At 45.6% G+C, this 19,873-nt stretch overlaps 1 protein-coding gene across 1 annotated transcript; it reads left to right on the forward strand.

Annotated features, from left to right (window-relative positions):
- The first annotated feature begins 10,470 nt into the window (after nt 1–10,470).
- Nucleotides 10,471–19,873, forward strand: P2RY10 (P2Y receptor family member 10). Its single transcript, XM_054215415.1, has 2 exons — nt 10,471–11,279; nt 16,629–19,873. Exon 2 carries the CDS (start codon nt 16,631–16,633, stop codon nt 17,651–17,653), a length of 1,023 nt encoding a protein of 340 aa, XP_054071390.1. The 5' UTR covers nt 10,471–11,279; nt 16,629–16,630; the 3' UTR covers nt 17,654–19,873.

The following is a 19,873-nucleotide window of genomic DNA, read 5'->3' on the forward strand; positions in this document are numbered from 1 at the left end:
CCAACAGGCCAGAGTTGGTTTGGATTCTGGTCGGGGCAGTCACACATCAGTCAAACAAACCAGGAAAAGCAGTGGGGAGTACAGGGCAAATTTATACAAGAGGACAGACTGTCCCCATGACATGGAAACAGTCATGACAGTTCCCAGACATGCCACTCCAAAGTGAAAATTTCGTGAATGAATGTGAAACCTCGGTGAATTCAGCCAGGTCAGTGCTGCATGGCCAGTGTTCCGGTATTGGAAACCTTTTGCCCAACTTTATTGCTGAGAAAAGGGCTGAGAAAAAAGCATTTTTTCCTCAAAGATTTCTTTGGCGATCTACATGGGGAAATCTTTTGATTGTCTTCCCTGGTGACCAGCTTTCCATCAGCAAGCACGCTCCCAAACACTCAAGCTGAGGTTGAACAAAGGACTTGGGATTCTCAAAAATGGTTTTGGTAAGACAGAGGTACCAAAACTGCAGTCACAGGCAGCCAGCACTGCCCTGGTTGTGCCCAGGTGCTTTAGACACTTTGCGTTTCCACTTCTGCCACGGAAGGTGCCTGGAACTGTGCCGCATGCCTGGAGCTGCCCTGTCCGATGCTGTTCAACACCATCTCCTGCCTCATCCCAGCAGGAGTCCAGGAAAGAGCTATTCCTTCAAGCCTCTTGGACAACTTATATCGCCCACTCCGTGTGCTCGAGGCGCACTTACACTGACAGGATCAGGCTCCTCACAAAATGCAGCTGCAGCAGTGCTTAAAATAAACAAATGGAAACTAAATGCCTGGCAGTTGTGGTGGTGCTACTGCTGTCTTTTGTAATTTTCATGTGGCTGGAGAACCCACTGGCTCAGTGCTGGCATTCAAGGTGGGCTCCTACCCATGTCAAACACCTCAAGTGAGACTGCCCTAACTATCGCAGTTGTCAATTATTCCTTGTGAAAAGGACGGGTGCCTTTCCGCCCTTCCTTTCTCAGCTCTTCCACTTGCGCAGCCAAGAATTCAAGACTCGCTGAGCCAAAAGAGGGAGGGAAAGATCGTGAACCCATCGGCTCAGCTTCTCCTCTGAGCTCCCTGCTTGCAGCACCCGCTCTCTGGAGGAGCCTACCTTCCCTGGGGCTGGAGGAGAAGAGAGTGAGCCACATACAAGCCTCTGCAGTCCCTTAAGTGTCCAAACATTGGGCATGGGAGTGCCTATTGTTCAAGGATATCGAGATGCAGTGGGTCTAGCCCCAACACATACAAGCAGAAAGCAGCCATGTACTGTTCTGGGCGTTTCAGATGAAAGTTATATATAGCCTTGTCTGAAGAAGCAGCCATGAGGTGAAAGGTAGCTGAGTTTGGGGCTTAAACATGTAATTTTAAACATACAGTTGTAATGGAAAAGGCTGCTAAGCTATGTGTGATGAGTTCACATCTTAATGTAAAAAGGGTCATGTTAAAACAGCACCACAATAGGATTTAAATGCCCTCCCTCCATCTTTTGGTAATCTTTTCTCATCACAGAGAATTGAATGAGGACAGAAAAACAATGAGTTCCCTCATCTGCTCCTCTCACTTCTGCAATGGCTTTAATCTATGTTTTAGGAAGCAAAAAAATATTTTGTTGCCATCACTCATTCACTCCCCACAAAAACAGGATTAAGTGCTTTGGCCACTTTTAACAAGTAACCGTATTTCCAGCAAACAACAAACAGTTCCTGCTTGCAGATTTGTCCTGACTTCACAGGAAATCAGTCCTGTTTCTATCTCATTGCTCTGCAGTGCCTATTCTACAGTTCAAAGGTGCCTGTGCCTCACACCGTCTCAGACTGTATGTGGTCACTGTCCCTTCCTCCTCCTCCAAGCTAGTCTGCGGACTCCTCACGATATGTGTACCCCTGTCTGTTTCCCACACTTCTCCCATGGCACCATCTTTCAGTGCACAAGCAATTGACTGGTCCAGCGGGAGGTGTCCCTGCCCATGGCAGGGGAGTTGGAACTAGATGATCTTTAAGGTCCCTTCCAACCCGAACCATTCTGTGATTCTGTGTAATTCTTACTTGCCTGAGCTGTCTAAACACGCACCAGCCGCAGCAGCATAGCTGCAGTGAGTAAGAGTGGTTAAACACTGCTCAGCCCTCGCGATATCCCTCACGCGCTCTCGCTGGAATTTCCCCCCTGCTCTAATATATGCTGTCTCACTGCAAGACACACTGTGGAAGGCATATCTTTCCTTCCTCCAAGGCAGCTGCTGAGACCGCTGACAAAAGGCAGGATATTGTTTTGATGAAGCCTGATGTCTTTTGCTCTTCAGCAGTCTAATAAATACATGTTAATAAAGCTAACTTGAAATCCCTGACACAGTGACTGTTCAGTGCTTCTTCCAGATATTAGTTCTCTTTTCAGTTAGAAAGAAAGAAAGAAAGAAAGAAAGAAAGAAAGAAAGAAAGAAAGAAAGAAAGAGAAAAAGTTCAGAATTGTCTTGTTAAAAAGTCTAATTTCTGACTAAAAGCAAAGTTCCTTATTTCCCCTCCTTGCTGAAATCAGTGGAAGAACGCACAACAATCCTACAATCCCCTGAAAATCAAGAAAGAAAGAAAAAGAAAGAAAGAAAGAGGAATCACCATGGCCGATCTTTGCACCCTGACACCATTATTCAGTTGAGTAAAACTCTCACATCACTGTGTACGTCGACCACAAACCAGTGGTTTCTTTTTTTTTTTTTAACTGTGCAATAGTTCTCAGTAAAAACGATCGCACCTTGAATTTATGAGATGCAGCTATCCAAGACAATGTATTTTGCCATTTACTGTGGCTGAAATGTTTTTATCTAGATGCAAAGATGCTGAGACATCCTCGAAAAAGTAGAGATTGATATCGATGTGGAAGAGGAACCTGAGAATTACTAACAGATTTGGGAAACATCTGTGTTCTGCTTATGAAGAGTAAACATAAAAAAAAAAAACAACCCAAAGCGTTTTATGAAAGCTCAGCAAGCAAAAAAAACCCCAACCAAATGCCAAACAAAAAAGCCCAAAACCCAATAACCCAGCCTGAAATGAGAAAGGGCAGAATCCAGTTCTGGTTCAAGGGCAATTATAATTTCTCAGTCAGAGCCCAGCACAAACCAAGATTAGCAATGGCTTGATTTTCAGGGGATCGTAGGATTGTTGTGCATTCTTCCACTGATTTCAGCAAGGAGGGGAAATAAGGAACTTTGCTTTTAGTCAGAAATTAGACTTTTTAACAAGACAATTCTGAACTTTTTCTCTCCTTGACTACTCGTTGGGATGTTCCACATGTGGAGCCCCCAGATACTCTTCAGTTTCTCAACAGGTTTTAAAGAGAGAGGCGTTATCCCAATCTCAAAAGCTTTCTTCTGAATCTCCCAAATGGATTCTCAAATGTTTTCATTTTAAAGCAGCAATATTTGAAAGTTAAAATCAAATTAAAAACCCATTAGAAGCTTATGGCATACTTGTTTTCTCAAGGTGTGGAGGATCTGGCTTTCTCAAGGCGGTAGGTGTTGCGATATGGCTCCTTAATTAGGTATCTTAGCTAAACGTGCACTGTGCGTGGGGGAAGTCGTTAGCAAGATGTGTTTGTTCTAAAATGCCACACAGCTCAAACGCACTTCAAGTGGGCCTGACTTCTGTGCAAATACTTAACCGGTCCTAGAAACAACGTGGAATGTTGGATGGGATTTTGCCAGTTAAAGCTCAGATTTAAGCCCTAATGAACAGATAGGAGCTGTGGTACTGGTTCAGGGGTAGTGCAACTGGTAGTTGTGTTTTCCCTCTCCAAGTGCAACTGTAATGGGGGGGGGGAGGGCAATAAATTTAGACTGACTCAAAGGCAATATATGTTTCCTTCTCCTACCTCATTAATCCTATATCTATCATATATGCTTAGAAACAGCAACTTAGAGTCAAATCCCTTAGGACAACCAATAACCCAGCTTCAGAAATACCATTTAAGGAACTGATAGTTTGATACAATCCGCATTGTGGATAGAAAACAAAATAGGTGACAAGCTAAAAAACTGAGCAAACAGAGAAAAAAATTAAGAAAAATAGGATGTAGCTGAACCATTTTGTCATCCCAGAATTTGAAGGATGGTTTCTGTTCAAAACACGGCAAAACTCAGAATGCTGCAGACGTAATTAAGATATTATTGTGTTGCATTTCCTCTCCAGGTGTCAGAGAAAAACAGTGCCTGATGAATGAAAGACAAATTTGAAAGCAAAAATAGAAAAAAGAAGAAAACCTAGATACAGAGATACTGGAGAAATCTTTAAAAAGAGAAGTAGTGACTGAAAAAATCAACAGGGCCAATGAATTATCATTGCCAAGGAAATCTTGACTCCTCTATCCAAATGAACTGACTGTAATAGTAAAGACTTACTCATTCCTTCCAACACACAGCTGGATTTAACAGTCCTTGTGGGATGCAAGCAAAGGACTGCATTCTCCAAAATGGGAAGCAGTCCCCGGGTCCGACACGCAGTACTGCTGGCTCCTGTTCTGCTCCCTCCCACCAGTTTGAGATGACCAAATTCACCTTCTTGTGGGATGCCACATGCCTCTTCCCAGATGTCCTTCACTGATTTGCCCAGAACTTGCTGTACTGTAGGTCTTCGGCTGTGACACTGTCCATACCCACAGGAAGGCACAAACTTGGCATTCGTAACTGGCCGCGTTCAGTTTCAGTGGAGTCCAAGTGCAGCTAAGCACTTAGTGCAAGAATGATAGCTTACAAATGATCTTTATAAGCAAAAAAAAACCCCCAAAACAGACTATGCTTAGCTAATGTTTCTCAGGAAGGGCTGAGATAAAGCTGCTCTATCTTCATGTACATACATCGCTGCACTTCTGCCTTTGGGCAGGGAAATTAAACCAACTCCCAAGACTTTATCCTGCTCTGTTAGAATCATGGAAAGTAGTGATAGGAGCAAAACCTTCTCAGTCTTCTCATTATTACAGTCAACCAGTGAAATCCTTGTTGTAGACGCTTTGATTTGTAGGTTCCACCAGTGCTGTTTCTGATCTTAATGAAATGACAAAATGATTATTTCATGAGCCTGTTTTCTCTCATGAATCGTTCTCCTTGGAGTCCAATACCAGACAGGAGCTACCCAGAGTAGACCTGAAATACGACCGTTGCTGTTGATCTCTTGGTGTTAGTTGTTGATGTCATTGCACTCATTCTTTTCTCTGGACAGGTTTACTTCTTGATACCTAGGCACAGGCTGAGCCCTGTGTTCATGCTTGTAAGACACCTTGTTTGTCCTACATGGCAGCTCACAGGCTTTTTACTGCACCAGTCCAGCATGATGTTGCCAGGTCTGCACAATTTCTGGGGATGCAGACACCTGCTAACCTCCCTGGGGGAAATACTCCATTTGTAGCACAGTCTTGGCCTACAGAGCATGAATAGAAGGTGTTTGTGTTGCAGTCTCACTGTTCTCTTTCCTTTATCTCTTAGCCCTTCTGCACCCTCTTGGCCCCTTTACTGCCTGGACGCTGGGGAGAGCTTTCCAGACTGGATTCCTGTTAGCCCTGTGGCCTGCCAGCAGCATGTACGGCTGCTTGGGCCTCAGCCCACGCACTGCTGGCTGCACACACTTGATTATTACTTTGAAGGGCGGCCAGTGAAGTTGTGAAGGTTTTCGTCTTCCTTCAGCTGCAGTTGGCTTTGGTTTAGGGCAGAAGATATGAAAGTGGCTTACAGGGGATTAGCTTTAGTGCCAAGCCCCTACCAGTACTTTGATATATTGAGTTTAGTTGACTTGCTTTGACTTTTGCTCTCGTATGGTTTGATCTGTGCACCAAACTCATTTGTATACATTAGCAGTCTGGCCTCATTCTTGTCAAGTTATTCCTAGTTTTTAAATTTAGTTAACTTCTCTGTTTGCTGAAACCTTTGCTGCTATCTACCCAGATGAAGTGAAAGGGGAAGCATAGCCTTATGAAGCAAATATGATGAAAAACATGAGTGGAGGTTGCTCATATTTGTTAGGAAGGTGTTTTCCAGTCTCGGGAATCCCCCAGGGAGTTCGCTGGTTTTTGTGTTCCAGTTCACATGAAAACGCTTGCCCTTCACTCTGCAGCCACCATGCGCAGGGTGAAGCAGCCTGCAACATCACAGACAATATGTGGGGCATTGGCACACCAATGGCTTTTGAAGCAGCCTCGTGTTCCTTCCAGCCTTCTGGTGCCCACTTCTCTGCCTCTCCACCTGTGTTAAATCATGATGTGTTCTCCTATGCTGGTAAGAAATGTCACGTAACGGATGGGAACTCCTTTGGTCTGCTGAGAGGAAGTACCGCAAACATGCAAATACCTGAACCCAGAACCGTGGATCTTCCCACACCAGTTTCATGAGCTTTCCCCTGCTGACCCAGGCACTACCACACTTTAGAGTTACTGTACCTGCTGGCTTAGGCGGGAGGGTGAGCTGTGGCCATGGGAATGCCCCAATGGTTCCAATACAGGTTGAAAATATAATTTCCTGAAGGCCTGCTATTATATTTCAGGTAGGTTCCCAATGGCAACAACCTGAGGGCGTACAAGTTCACACCATTATTGCAGACTTCCGATACCACTACTCTTATAATTGGATTGCCAATACAACAGGGGCTAGTCACCAGCATGTAAGAGTTGACGTAACTTTAGCAGACAGATAGCTTCCAAGCTGATTTTGGTTCCCTTAGTAGGATGATCTGATACTAGAAGATCATTATGCAGAGAGCTCTAAAGCCCATTAGTTGTATAACCGTTCAGTTGGATCTCACCGGTTTGTGCCAGTCTTTTCTCCTCCAGGAACACTGCCGGGTAGTGAGGAATAGCAGTTCCCATAAAGCTCCTAGAGGCATGTAAAGGGTGTATTTGACACACTGTGCAGATAAGGAAAAGGAATCGCATATACAGGCTTGCAAGAGCTGCTACAGCGTTTATTCATGGCTATATAGACCCCCTTGGAAAGAGAACTTTTGCAAGCTTCTTGGACAAACTGGGTAAAGAAATTAAAATCACCAACAACAAAAATAAGCACACATTTTTCCCCAGGTCCCTGCCCCAGAGAATTTTCTTTTATGCCCTCCAAAAAGCCACAGGTTACTGGATTCTGTGTTTCAAGGGATTCTGAATTGTAAAGGATGGCAAAGAAGTTTTAGGAAAGACAACCGATGGAGCTATTTTTAGTATCAGCTGCATGGAAAATACTTCTCAGAAGTACTCTGTTAGAGTAGAAGACATATTTCCTCCTTTTTAGTTTCTGCTGAAAAACAGAACTTCAGAAGTAAATAACGATAACAAAAGAGCAACGGTTCTGATGGGTAAGTCCTTGTGGCTGGTATTGCCAAACCCAAAATCTCCCATGAGAAAATCTTCTCGGAGTTTCATCCAGTTCCAGAGATTCAAGGTGCTCAGCTGGTCTGAATAAAACCTGGAGTGAGTTTCCAAGGTTTTGGGTACCCCAGGCTGCAAGACATTCTAAGATTTCCTTTCTCTTTCTGCTGTCAGAGAGGGGTATTTTCATTACTGTAGAAACGCTTGGATATGAGTGTTTTCAGTTCATCGTCTATTCACAGTTTCAAGAGCCCACGGAAGGGAGCGAGTGATGTGGGATGTAGTCAGTGATGAACTAAGACAGAAGTAGCAGGCACCTCTATTAGGCAATGCTCCTGTTTTGAATTAAAAACCTATCTATTTCAAACAGAATCTGCCTCTCTTTTTGGACAAAAGTAACATGTGCGTCTGTACTAGGACCAGGGGAAATTATTAACAACATGATTTAACTACGCTATGTAATTGTAGCTCTGTAACAGCAGAAGAGTCACTAATGAGCAATGATATTTCTGTTGCCATAAAAACGCAGACAGGTAATTAGAAATTATTTCTCACAGTAAACCCAGTTTTTACCTTTTCAATATGCCTTCTCTTTCTTTTTTTGCAAGGGAAAGAATGACTACCGTTTGGGGGCCCAGATACGTAGATAAAAGCACAGTGTTTTGAAATGTGTGCCATTCTGTGTTCCTCTTTTTGTTATCTGATTTATGGCATGCAAGAGGATTTTAGAATAAACAACACATTTATGTAATTTAATCTTCATATACGCTTTTCACTTTCCATTTTAAGACATTGTACTCCTTTAAATAAGCCCATCTAATTCTCCAGAATAATAAGAAGGACAATCAGGATACAAATACTTTCTTTCTGTTTGGCATGGTACAACTTTTGACCAAACCGATGTAACGTCTTGGTAGTTACCTTTCACTGAATATCTGCTTTTCCGTACTACAAAGGCTTGAGTTGACAGCAAAATAGATTTGCTATCCATGCTATGACATGAAATCTAACTCCCATTCTTTATTTCAGGCAAATGTTAATAATTGTATAATATTGATGTCACTAATAATAGTTTAGATAAGCAGGTTTTCTTTCCCTGGTTCCCACTCAAAGGCTGCAATTTGTTTCACTGGAGATCGATTTTTTTCCTCATGTGACTCCTTCCCTTGTAGGTGTGGAAAACACGCATATCGAAAAAAAACCTGCTTCAAATATTCTATGAACTGAAATGCATTGATGCTGATATTGCCTGGTGAGACATAGTAGCAACCTAATTTTGGATTTCGGAAAAGAACAGTAACATGTTTCTACATGTGTTCACTCTTGCAGGTTGAGACAAGCTTCCTAACAGACAAACAGGCAAATCTGGAGTTATTTTTTGCATTAAAGCCATGAGAGTGGGTATTGCTCCATTACTCATTATGTAAGGGTGGCAGCGCTGGCACCGACGTGCTGCAGCCGCAACACGGGCCGGTCCTGCCGTTAAACCCTCGCACCTCCCAGGCCGGCCAGGGGGGCCCTGGGGACTGCAGCAGCCGAGGGCATCCTCTTACCAAGGGGGCTGCTCCACACAGGCTGCTCATTTCTAAAGCGGAGGACGCAAAAGCCATGCCGCAGACCGTCCTGGGGAAGGTCCAGGGGTAATCAACCCGGAGGGCGCAAATATAGCTGAGGTCAAGCCCCTTCTCTGAACGCCAGGGAAATATTGCCCGTGCTTTTTTGCAGGAGCCAAGCTCTCCTCTAATATAGGTAATTATGGCAGTGAATATTTCTGGCAAGCTCATTGTTCTGGTAAGTGATAACCAAAAGCAAGAACGGTCTTAGGCATGCTATGCAAATCGAAGTTTTACCTATATAATTAGGGCAAATAGATCTATAGGGAAAGTACATCTGTAACCAGTATAACTGCCTACAAAATCCCGAGCGTAAGTTCAATTTTATCAGCAGAAAAAGCCACTTCCTCACTCCTGGCCTGCAGGATAACTGATATGCAATATTGGCAAGCAAGGTTCAAACCCTCCAGGCTGGCTATACCATAGCCTTCTTTCAGCGTGCACAGTACTGAACACATCACTTACTTAGAAGTTTTTTGAAATGTAATCTTCTAGCTGAGTCTTACAAAAGTCCAGACAGCAAACATCCTTCCGTTTCAGACAGGAAAATGTTATCTCCACTTTGCAACTGGATAAATTTAAGCACGAAGAAATTCAGCAGAACTGTTCCGCGGGTGCTGTAACCTGTGCCTTTAAAGCTCTTTCTTGGTCCTACATTTCTTGTATAACAACCTGCCCTAAACCAGGCTGCCAGAACAATTTCTGTGCATGAGTATGGAGCGGCAACAGTAGCTGCGTCTCTTCTGTACATAGACCTGTTCATAAGTATGCAGTGTATTTTCACGAGCACCCTTTTTTATTATTATAGTTTACTTTTGTGACAGATGGAAGTCCGTGCAGACAAGAGAGCATCCGCAGAAGAGTCGATAATGTTTGTTTTCCACAAATGCTAGTCGGGTCAATCAGGGAACGGTTTCTAAATTGCAGTTCCCAAATGAGGCGCTGCGTAGCCTGCCGGCCTGCAGAGGATCCTGCGGTGATTTAATGTTAAAGGCAACTTTGTGATTGGATAAATTCCAGCAAATATGTTCCCATTGCTGATGAACAACTTAAAAAATCAGCTAAACAGGATGTACCGATAAACACTACGACATCGGCCAAAAGCTCACTATTGCTTTTCATGAAGCCCATATAAATAATTTAAAAATAAACATCTGACAGTCTCCCAACGTAGAGTCATAGAATCATAGAACTTCTACCGACCTCCTTTGACAATTCATGGAAACAGGACCATCTGTAAAGCACAGCGCTACATGTTAGGGGGTGTTCATTGTGGAGCGTTCTTATTTGGATCAAAGACATTAGGTTTGGGTTTCTGAGTGGTCTGACATCAACATCTACATTGTCCCCAAGTCAGGTAGTGGGTGCAGCGATGTTCTACTTCACACTCTCAAACCACCACAGAGCAGAGAGTTTAACCGCTGAGCTACAGGGACAGTCGTGTGCTGCAAGCCAGAGGCCAATCCTGAAGAGGCAGAGCAGGGCAGATTCCTGGTGGCTTTCTGAAAAGCCAAAAAATTAGATCCTCTAAGTGGGTAAAGTCCTCGCCTCACTAATGCATTTGCCCTCTGGGATAAGGGTGAAGCTGGATTTCACCCCATTGCTTGAAACAATTTCAAAAGCGCCACCGTTTGACACTGTTGGCAGCAAGCTCCAGCAAGTGTAAACTGAGCTGCCTACTTATTTAGTTCAAGAGAAATGTCGAGCAAGGCACTCACAAGTGCTATAAAAAGCCAATGGGAAGTTGGACTTCATCAGAAAGGACACTTAGCACCAGGTGACCCGGAGCACCCACCAGCCGAGCCTCACGCACAGCAATGACTGTCTACAGCCCCGCGATCAGGAGGTACAAGCAAAGCTGAACTTCCCAGGGAGGAGCAGGCAGAAACCTCGAGAGGGTTTCCATGGTCAGCTCAGAGCTCTGCTTGGAGAGGAGGAAGAGTGGGAGAGGAGGAAGGGGTGCCCTGCACAGAGCAGCACCAGCTCCACTTGGAACCTCATCCTGCAGCATCCCGAGGGGTGCCGGGCCATCCCGGTGGAAGAGGAAACATCAAGGACGAAGGCACATGAGCCCCATTTTGGGGCCACTGTGCGTTTGCCTGGCCAGGACTCAGCTGAGCATCGCTGGGAGCCGAGCGAGCGGGTCCCGCAGGAGCAGGCAGGGGCTGCGAAGCGAGCGCCCGCCCCAGCGGCAGCCCCAGCCCGGAGCCGCAGGCAAAGCAGCACCTTGCAGCACCCCGTGATGTCAGTCAGGTCGCCGTGCACATGTAAACACGGCTGGCGCGGTGCAGCCGGGACACTCCACTTCCTCCTGACAGCACGGGTGCACTTAGCTGGGTTTCTGCCTGAAAAGGTAAGGCTGCTTTTAAGCTCCCTCTTCGTGATCTAGAACCAAGGTTAACCAGCCTATGCTGTTCCCTACGAAAATGTTGCGCTCCTCGGGCTTTTTCTTAGGGGTTGGCTCTTGCCAGGAGGAGATTTGTGGCGCTTTGAGTCTTGAAAAAGCAGCAGCCCTCCTTGCGCGCCAATCCTCTGTATGAACGCATGGAGGAGTGGAAACAGCAGCTGCATGAGGTTGCTGTTGCTAGAGAAAGCAAAACGGTATAGCATGGGCAACTAGCGGTTCTCCAACTGTTCTCCAGTGTCATTACTAGGCACGATTTCCTTTTTTTTGACTGATTTCTCTGGGAATATCTTTTATTTTAAAGTCATACTTGACAGTAAGGGAAACTTGCAAATCTGTTTTTTCTAATGGTGATTTATATTACCGTTAAAAAAAAAATCTACATGCTGCCTGTCTCTGTGCCGTCCAATGCTCTTTGATTGAATTGCAACAGTAGGAAATTAATATTAGTCAGGGAGACACAATATGACAAAAATAGCAAGTTTGCTTGGACTTGGTTTTGTTGATGAGAATCCTGAGGCAGTTTCAATGCGTAATTCAGGCTGCAGTCACTGGTCTGGATTAAAACTTAACTTACTTCGTGGACTGAAGCTTTTAAACTGTACTTTGTAAAAGGTGGTTTGCGGATGGGCTTGCATTCGCTTGCACCGGCGGCTCAGCTCCGAAGGGAGCTCAGCAAAATGGCACATGTGCAGTTTGGCAATTATAGGCAGGATTCGTAGCGGGTGGGTGCCGAATCCGAGATTTCTTGAAGTAAATCGAAAGGGAATCTCACCGAGGGTGAGTCAATATGTCAGACCTGGCTCGCCGCGTATTTCTGTAGGAGAGGATGTCGGCAGCAGGCTGCGGCAGCAGGATGTGTGAAGTCCGAGTGTGATTCTTGTTCAGGGACAGGTTTTCTGCTGCCAAGTGAAAGCGCTGGGACCTTGGCTCCAGTGCAAACATCACCAGCCATGGGAATTGCATCCGTGATGCCAGTCCATCCGCGAGACAGCCCTTGCCCAGCCTGGAGCGAGCGCTCCAGCGAGGCTGCCGGCGTCCTGCGGCGTGCGTGCCCTGCTTCTCCAGCTGCCCGAGCTGCAGAAGTGAGAATTAGACGAGTGTCGCAAAACGAAAATATCTCATAACAACAGATGGGACAACGCAGATATGCTCTTTTTTGTGGAAGAAGAAAAGCAGAAAAAGTACCCTTAACTGTCGAACTTTCCACTTCTGACTGCGGAGGTTTCACAACAAAGTGGGAGTGCAATAACCTGAGATGTTCACGTCAAAGCAACAAGGGCAGAGTTTGGAGGCATTTGTGTCTTAATCAAGTCAATTAACCCGGCCGCTGATGGGCATGCCAGAAAGATCCAGGACTCTGGAATGACATTCCTGTGCTTCTCGGTCCTGTCAAGATGAACATGTTTTTCCTAGAAATGCTAGTTTAGTTTCCAAACGTCCAGCTATGAGTAATAACGTGCACACTTAATTATGTCCTTAGTGCAACAGCCTCACAAGTACAGACTCCAATTAAAATGTAAAAAGTAGTAGTTAGCTTTAATATTTATGTACTACCATTTTTTAAAAAAAAATCATATTCTGAAAACAATGTTGCAGTAGGAGCTGTCTGCCTGCAAGATGTAAATAATCACTGATAAAATCCGATGGAGATTTTCAGCCTTCTACCTTTGCTGTACACACATCATGCGGCAAATTACTTTTCTTTCTTAACAGCTTTGGAGACCTAATTTCAGACAGACATTCTGCGGTATCTCTGTTTGTCTGCTTTCACGCGCAGGTGTGGGAAGATAAGGGGACAGTGTGGGACTAAGCTTCAATCTGAACAAGAGAAGTGGGCGGAAGGGCAGAAATACAAGCATTTTGTAGTCCCCTGGGCATACATCTGGGTGCATTCTGTCTAAAGAGATAGTTTAATCTCATTAGATATTTATGACTTTGTAACAAAGCCATTCATTCTCAGAAAGTGCCCTGTTCTGATGAGCCAGCAGACATCACCCATGTATGCATTAATTGTGTTAATGCTTTTGCACTGACGGCCAGGTCATCCTGCTCAGTCCACCTCATTGTAAATGGCCTGACCCTGAGTTCGCTGCATGCGAAGGGGAGGCTTTTTCTGACTCCACGGGCCGTACGCCTCCTGTTCATCAATCCCGGTGTCACATTTGCTCAGGTGGTGGGGATGGGACATCACCTGCATTTCCACAGGTTGTGTTTTGTTACTTTTGGTTCCAAGGTTCAAAGCAGCTCCCTGGTCTCCATCAAAGTGCAGCTTTTCAGGATGCTTCCACTTGCAAACACCAGCAATATGAGGACTGCTCCTGGGAGCATTTTTTTCCCTAACATCAGTTATTCAGCAACACAAGAGTTTTTCAATTTGGGGTCACCCTAGAAGAGAACAACACAAGCTCATGAGAACATAATCACACCACCACCTCTGCCTCCAGCCACTCAGTCCCTTGAGGGTTAGAAAACTACCTTAAAGAGGAGGGCAAAGAAATGAAATCTTGATTAATTCTGACACCTTGTGGACAATTAGCAGATGCAGATGAAGCCAGAGGGGGAACCTCTCCATGCTGTGGGCTACACCGTGGTCTCAGGTATGCTGCAGCCCAGCCCTGTGCTCATCTGCGTGCCTGGGCACAGTTTGCTGCAATCAGAAAGTGAAGGCTGAATTCCGGTATCAAGCGTGCACACTCAGCATCACCCTCGTGTTACAGCAGACACATCTTGGACATGTCCGTTTGCCCTAAATGGCTCCATTCAGCGGCCAGTTTGAGTCAGCAGCCTGAACTTGATTATTCTGATTGCTGACACTGTGGTCTGGTCCTTAACTGTCACATGAAATGTAAATGAGGGCTAACCGTATCTAGGGACGTCAATAAGCAAACTGACTCTTATGACTCATTTGAACTGAAGAACACGTATCCACTGGCCAGCATTTAAATATGAGCGTGTCCTTAAAATAGAACATTTTGCAAATGTATCTAACCCTCAGTGGTTTCAATGGCCATGTAGCACTCATGTTTTTGGGGAAGCACCAGCCAGTCAGCCTAACCTTGACACCCAAGGGAAACCAGGCAGCTCGTAACTTTGAAGGTGGCTCTTGAATGGCTTCTTGGCAAAGTGGGTTGTCACCTGCAGGGACAGAAATGGGGTGTAGCGAGCAGTGCTCTCATTGGAGACAAGGGCAGCAGACAGCATGTCCAGTTGGAGCTGCAGGTGAACCAGATGGAAGGAGATCATACACTTTCAGAGCGCCAGAAATTCACAACGCTCTCCAGAAATGGGATGTAACCCAAGTTTATCGCTCTGAGAAGCAACACCCTGAGTGAACACCCCAATGCTCAGCTCCATGCCCTCTCCACTCGCTGTCCCAGTGCCCTGAGGAGCACCAGAAAGGAGAGTGGGAGGCCTCCAATGTTGCTTCTCCGACCGGTGGAGATAAGGCCTTGGGCCAGATGCATCTTTCCCCCTCACTTCCAGCACCTTTTGAGCCCTCTTCCCTCCTCATGGACAAGTTCTGGCCTTGTGATAGGAGCAAGGCTGTGGTGTCCTGGGATGGGGGCAGCTGGGGACACGCCACCACAGAGCAGAGCATCTCATCCTAGAGCTGCCATGGGGTGAGGGTTACTAGGAGTGAACCGCAGACTGGAGGGATTGCCCTGGAGGGGCAAAACCAGCCTGGGGGGTGTGCTCTGAGAAACCTGACCTCCGTGTACTCGTGCCTTCTCCGTGAAGGGGATTAGATAGCGGGTTTCTCCACTGCAGCATTTCTTTGATGTTTGGTGCAACTGAAGGATGTAGCCCAATTTCTAACGCTGAGAGTGCTGCAGGAGATAAACATGCAGACCTTGCTTTTTGAAGACTGTGAGAAAAGGAAAGACAAGTTTAAAAAGAAAAGCAAGAAACCCGGCAGCAGCATCTGTCTGGGGAGCCTGCAGGAGCAGTGGTTAGATGGCTCATCATCAGCATCAGCCAGAGCCACTGCACCCGCGGTGAGGGTGGCCTGTGTCCCATCCTGGGACCTTGCCACATCTGGGCGTTCCTGCAGCCTGAATTACAACCCTTCCATAGCAGCCTTGAACAGTGTCTGTACGAACTGCCAAGTACCACAATGATTAACAAGCTGAAAAAACAGCTATTTGTGTTCTTTGTCACTTGAGAGCTCTAAACGCTACTCTTTTTTTGTAACATGACGGAAAAAACATTAGTAACAGGGTACGAGTTACTAATATCTACCTACAGAGACACTTTTTCTGGCAAATGCCCCTTGCCAGTGGTGCAGAAAATGAGTCAGAAGGAATGAATCAGTGCCTGCAGTGCCACATGAAATAGGAAGCTGATATTCAATATTAACGGTTGTATTAGACCCAGGAGGGAATCACTGCAATGAGAATTATAACCCTGTGGGGAAATACCTGATAAAATCAAACTCCTCCTGCCTGGGTTGCCTTACTGAAGACAAATCCCAGTTACAAAAGCTGACAAAAGAAAGATGGCTCAACCGTTCTACACGTGACATTTAGCCATTCCTACTTATCTGACTCAAAGGAGAGCCAGAAATTGGAAACATCTACAAATAAAATTATCTGATGGTAAAAAGTGTTAAACTGAGGCTGCTAGGGTGATGAGAAATGGAAGCTGGTGATGGGATTAGGTCTCTGCTAGTTACATTAGCTCAAATACATGGCAGCAGATTTCAGGAGCGCTGGCTGCACTTACAACAGCCAAACTTCTCAAGCCTGCTCCCTGCGACACTCTCCCACACGGCCTGCCCCCGTCTTGCCAGAGAAGGTGGGTCCATGAGGTCCACTGGTGGGGTCAGGAGAAATGCCACCCACACCAGGTCTAACGTACAGGTATTATTCAGTGGTCGGCAGCACATTTTGCTCGTTGGGCCATGTGGTTCTTCACAGACAGAAGCTGGGCCATGGTACACCTTTCTTCCATGTACCCAGCTACCCAGAGACCAAACCACAGATCACCTTGAGCTGCCAAAAGGGTACACAGCTTCTCCTGCTTCTCTATTAGCAGTAAGGCACATCTTCACCCATGCTTACGGCACTCCGGCAGCCCAGCAAGGGGACTGACATAACCAAAATCATCCTTCACCTCTGCGTAAATAGTGGGAGACCTCTGAAAGGGCAGTTTTGAAGAAGACAGCAGGATGTTTTATACAGAAGATATTTCCAAACCTCTACTTTGTACTGTATAGTCAGATAGGAAATGCAAATGTGAATATCAACAACCCTTACAGTGCTTTGCGTTTACAGCCCCTGTTTTTGTTCTCTATAGGAATGACCCACCCACCCTATACCACAACAGATGTTTCCAGCAGCCCAGTCATGATGCAGAGCAACCAGACCTGCTCCAGTCACAGTATAACATTCAAAAACAGCCTGTACGCAACCACTTACACCATTATATTCATCCCCGGCCTCCTGGCAAACAGCGCTGCCCTGTGGGTCTTGTGCCGCTTCATCAGCAAGAAGAACAAAGCCGTCATCTTCATGATCAACCTGGCCGTCGCCGACCTCGCTCACGTCCTCTCGCTGCCGCTGCGAATATACTATTATATTAACTCCACGTGGCCTTTTGAGAAATTCCTTTGCTTACTGTGTTTCTACCTGAAGTACCTCAACATGTACGCCAGCATTTGCTTCCTCACCTGCATCAGCATTCAGAGGTATTTCTTCCTGTATCAGCCCTTCAAAGCCAAGAACTGGAAGCGGCGGTACGACATAGCCATCAGCGCTGTGGTGTGGCTCTTCGTGGGGGCAGCGTGCTTGCCGTTCCCTATCATGCGCAACTACGGCATGGCCAACAACACAAATACCTGCTTTGCTGACCTCGAAGTCCGGCAGATCGACAGCAAAGTGGCCACCGTGCTCATGACAGGCACAGCGGAGCTCTTCGGGTTCATCGGCCCACTCATCATTATTTTATTCTGTACTTGGAAAACAAAAGACTCTCTTCGGGGCTTCCAGATACCGCTGCAAAACAGCAGTGAGAGGCGGAAGGCTTTAAGGATGGTTTCCATGTGTGCCATTGTGTTCTGCGTGTGTTTTGCACCATACCACATCAACTTCTTTTTCTACATGTTGGTGAAAGAAAATGTCATTACAGACTGCTTCCTGAGTACCATCACGCTCTACACCCAACCCTTTTGCTTATGTCTTGCAAGTCTGGACTGCTGTTTGGATCCAATCCTCTATTTCTTTATGACTTCAGAGTTTCAAGACCAGATATCAAGGCACAGCAGCATGGTCATCAGGAGTCGGCTCATGAGCAAAGAGAGTGCCTCATCAGTTAAGGAATGACAAGAAAGCCAGATGAAAAGAATGAAGATATTTCATATCAAATCTGGGCCTGTTCTGTGACACTCGATTACAAACTCCATTGTGGAAGATCCTGTAAGTGTATCTGGGGGATTTTTGTGGCAGTGGAAATCTCTCGATATATAGAAGATAAAGCTCTGTTTAAGACCAATGTGTTGGAAGCTAACGAGCAACCCAACTGGTGTGACTACACCTACCGCTGTGCCACCCACACCTCTCCTCTCTGGACCAGAAAATATACAGTGGGGAGCGACAAAGCTTTTGCTAGGAAATGGTGGAAAACTCCCAGGAGCTTTTCTTCTATTTTCCCAACTCCGTGGCTCTACGATCAAGCCAAAGACAATCCCACATCCATACACTGACATCTGCTGAAGTGCCTTCTCTGCTAAAAACACACAATGTACACAAGAACCTGATAATGGCCAGTAACAATAAATGGCGGTTTTGGTCCCTACACTCTGGGCCGCAGACGCGTGAAGGCTGGCAGCTTGCTTCAGCAGAGTAGCCCCGGCTTTGAGTGTATCCCACTGGTCGCCACACTTACCTCTGCGTCACCTCTCCTGCACTCCCCATCCCGCTCTCGTTCATTATTTCCTTCTCACCCAGCTCTAAGTTTGCTCCTTAATTGCTGACGCATCCCGTAACTTGCACCTACAGCTGGTGCAAGACTCTCTGCAAAACAAGTTCTCCCGACAGCTCCTCAAACATCCCAAAGAGTGGGACCTTCCCTTGCTCCGAGTGGCTTTCTTCCCCTCCGAGCTGTCCCCGGGGGCAAGGAGGGCATGAGTACGTGGCCTTCACCTTTGGACTCCAAGGGGCAGGACCACTGGGAGTGTGCCGCGGGCTGGGCACAGATGGACTCGGCATCAGCGCCGTTGGATATGATGATGCTGGTGGCACCGTTCAGGTCCTCGCTCTCTTCTGCGTATGGCTTCTTCAGCTCAGAGGTACCTGTGATGGATCCGCCCTGTGAAATCTCTGCTTGATAGATTCAACTGATACATCTTTTAAAAAAGAGAGGTGTCCTTGCCAAGGTGATTTCACTAATAGAGCATAGGCTAATTTCTTAAGAAAATTATTCATCGTGATTTTTTCCACTAGCTCCTCTCATGATCTTAATGTTTACATTTTTATAACTTTATTGACTACAAAGATAAGAAAAGCAGTAAGAGGAAAGGGCGCCATTGACCCCTTATTTTAAATTAGTGACAGCTCTTCGGCTAAGTTCACCCACTTCGTGTAACTTCAAGGGCATCCTCGTGGCACCTCGGGATTGTTTTGGCTGAACACAAGCACTGATTTATTGCCTTTGAAATCCTGTGTTTTTTCAAAAGGAATGTGTATAATTCTCAGTAAACACCAGTGGCAGCGTCTTACATGTTGCTGTAAAAATAGAAGAAATACCAAAACCACTTCCTAAGTATATTTTAAATCTAACTACTCAATTCCGAGCTCAGTCAAAAATTTCCTGCAGTGTTACACTTTCCCACGTGACTATTTTACAATAAAAAGGGAAAAAGCAAACAATAGCTAGGTTTAAATAACTATTACACTGGAGTTCCTCTAAAAGGCAGCAAACGTACTGGTGAAATACAATAAGCTCTTGTAGTTGTCTCATTTGTGAGAAGATGATTATGGGCTACAGTAAAATAAACGTAATCTTACATGCAGATAAGTGAAAATACCAAAACATGCCTATCTGAAGGAAGTAACTGTCACAGAGAGAGCGTTATTGCAGGTTTCTCCGGTTTTCTGGTGAGAAAGCTGCAGAGCAAGCAAACAGTCCATCTCCCACTGAAGTCAATGGAAAGGTGTCCTCCAATTTAACTGGCAGTTTGTTACGTCAATGACACATGTGCGCGTTTACACACTGCAAGGAGTCCCTTTAAAAACGTGACCAGAGGCTGATGCTCAGGTACACAGTTAAGAATGCATAAGGACATTGTTTTTAATTCAGCAGTTTTCCCATAAGCTAGATGCTGTATAATATTGTCAGTGAAGGAGACTTTCAATGGTTGTTCTGAGGATTTTTATGGACTTTGATCAGCCAGAATGTGACTGGGAGCTGTTTACTGTGATTTCTTTCTCACAGGATTCTCCATTTATCCGATGAAAACAAGTTGAAGGCACTGTTATGGTAACTATGTAGCTTGTCCTACAGTTTTTCTTTCCAAAAACTGATGCTTAAAAAATAAACACATT

Source organism: Rissa tridactyla, chromosome 9, assembly GCF_028500815.1.
Source record: "Rissa tridactyla isolate bRisTri1 chromosome 9, bRisTri1.patW.cur.20221130, whole genome shotgun sequence".
NCBI lineage: Eukaryota > Metazoa > Chordata > Aves > Charadriiformes > Laridae > Rissa > Rissa tridactyla.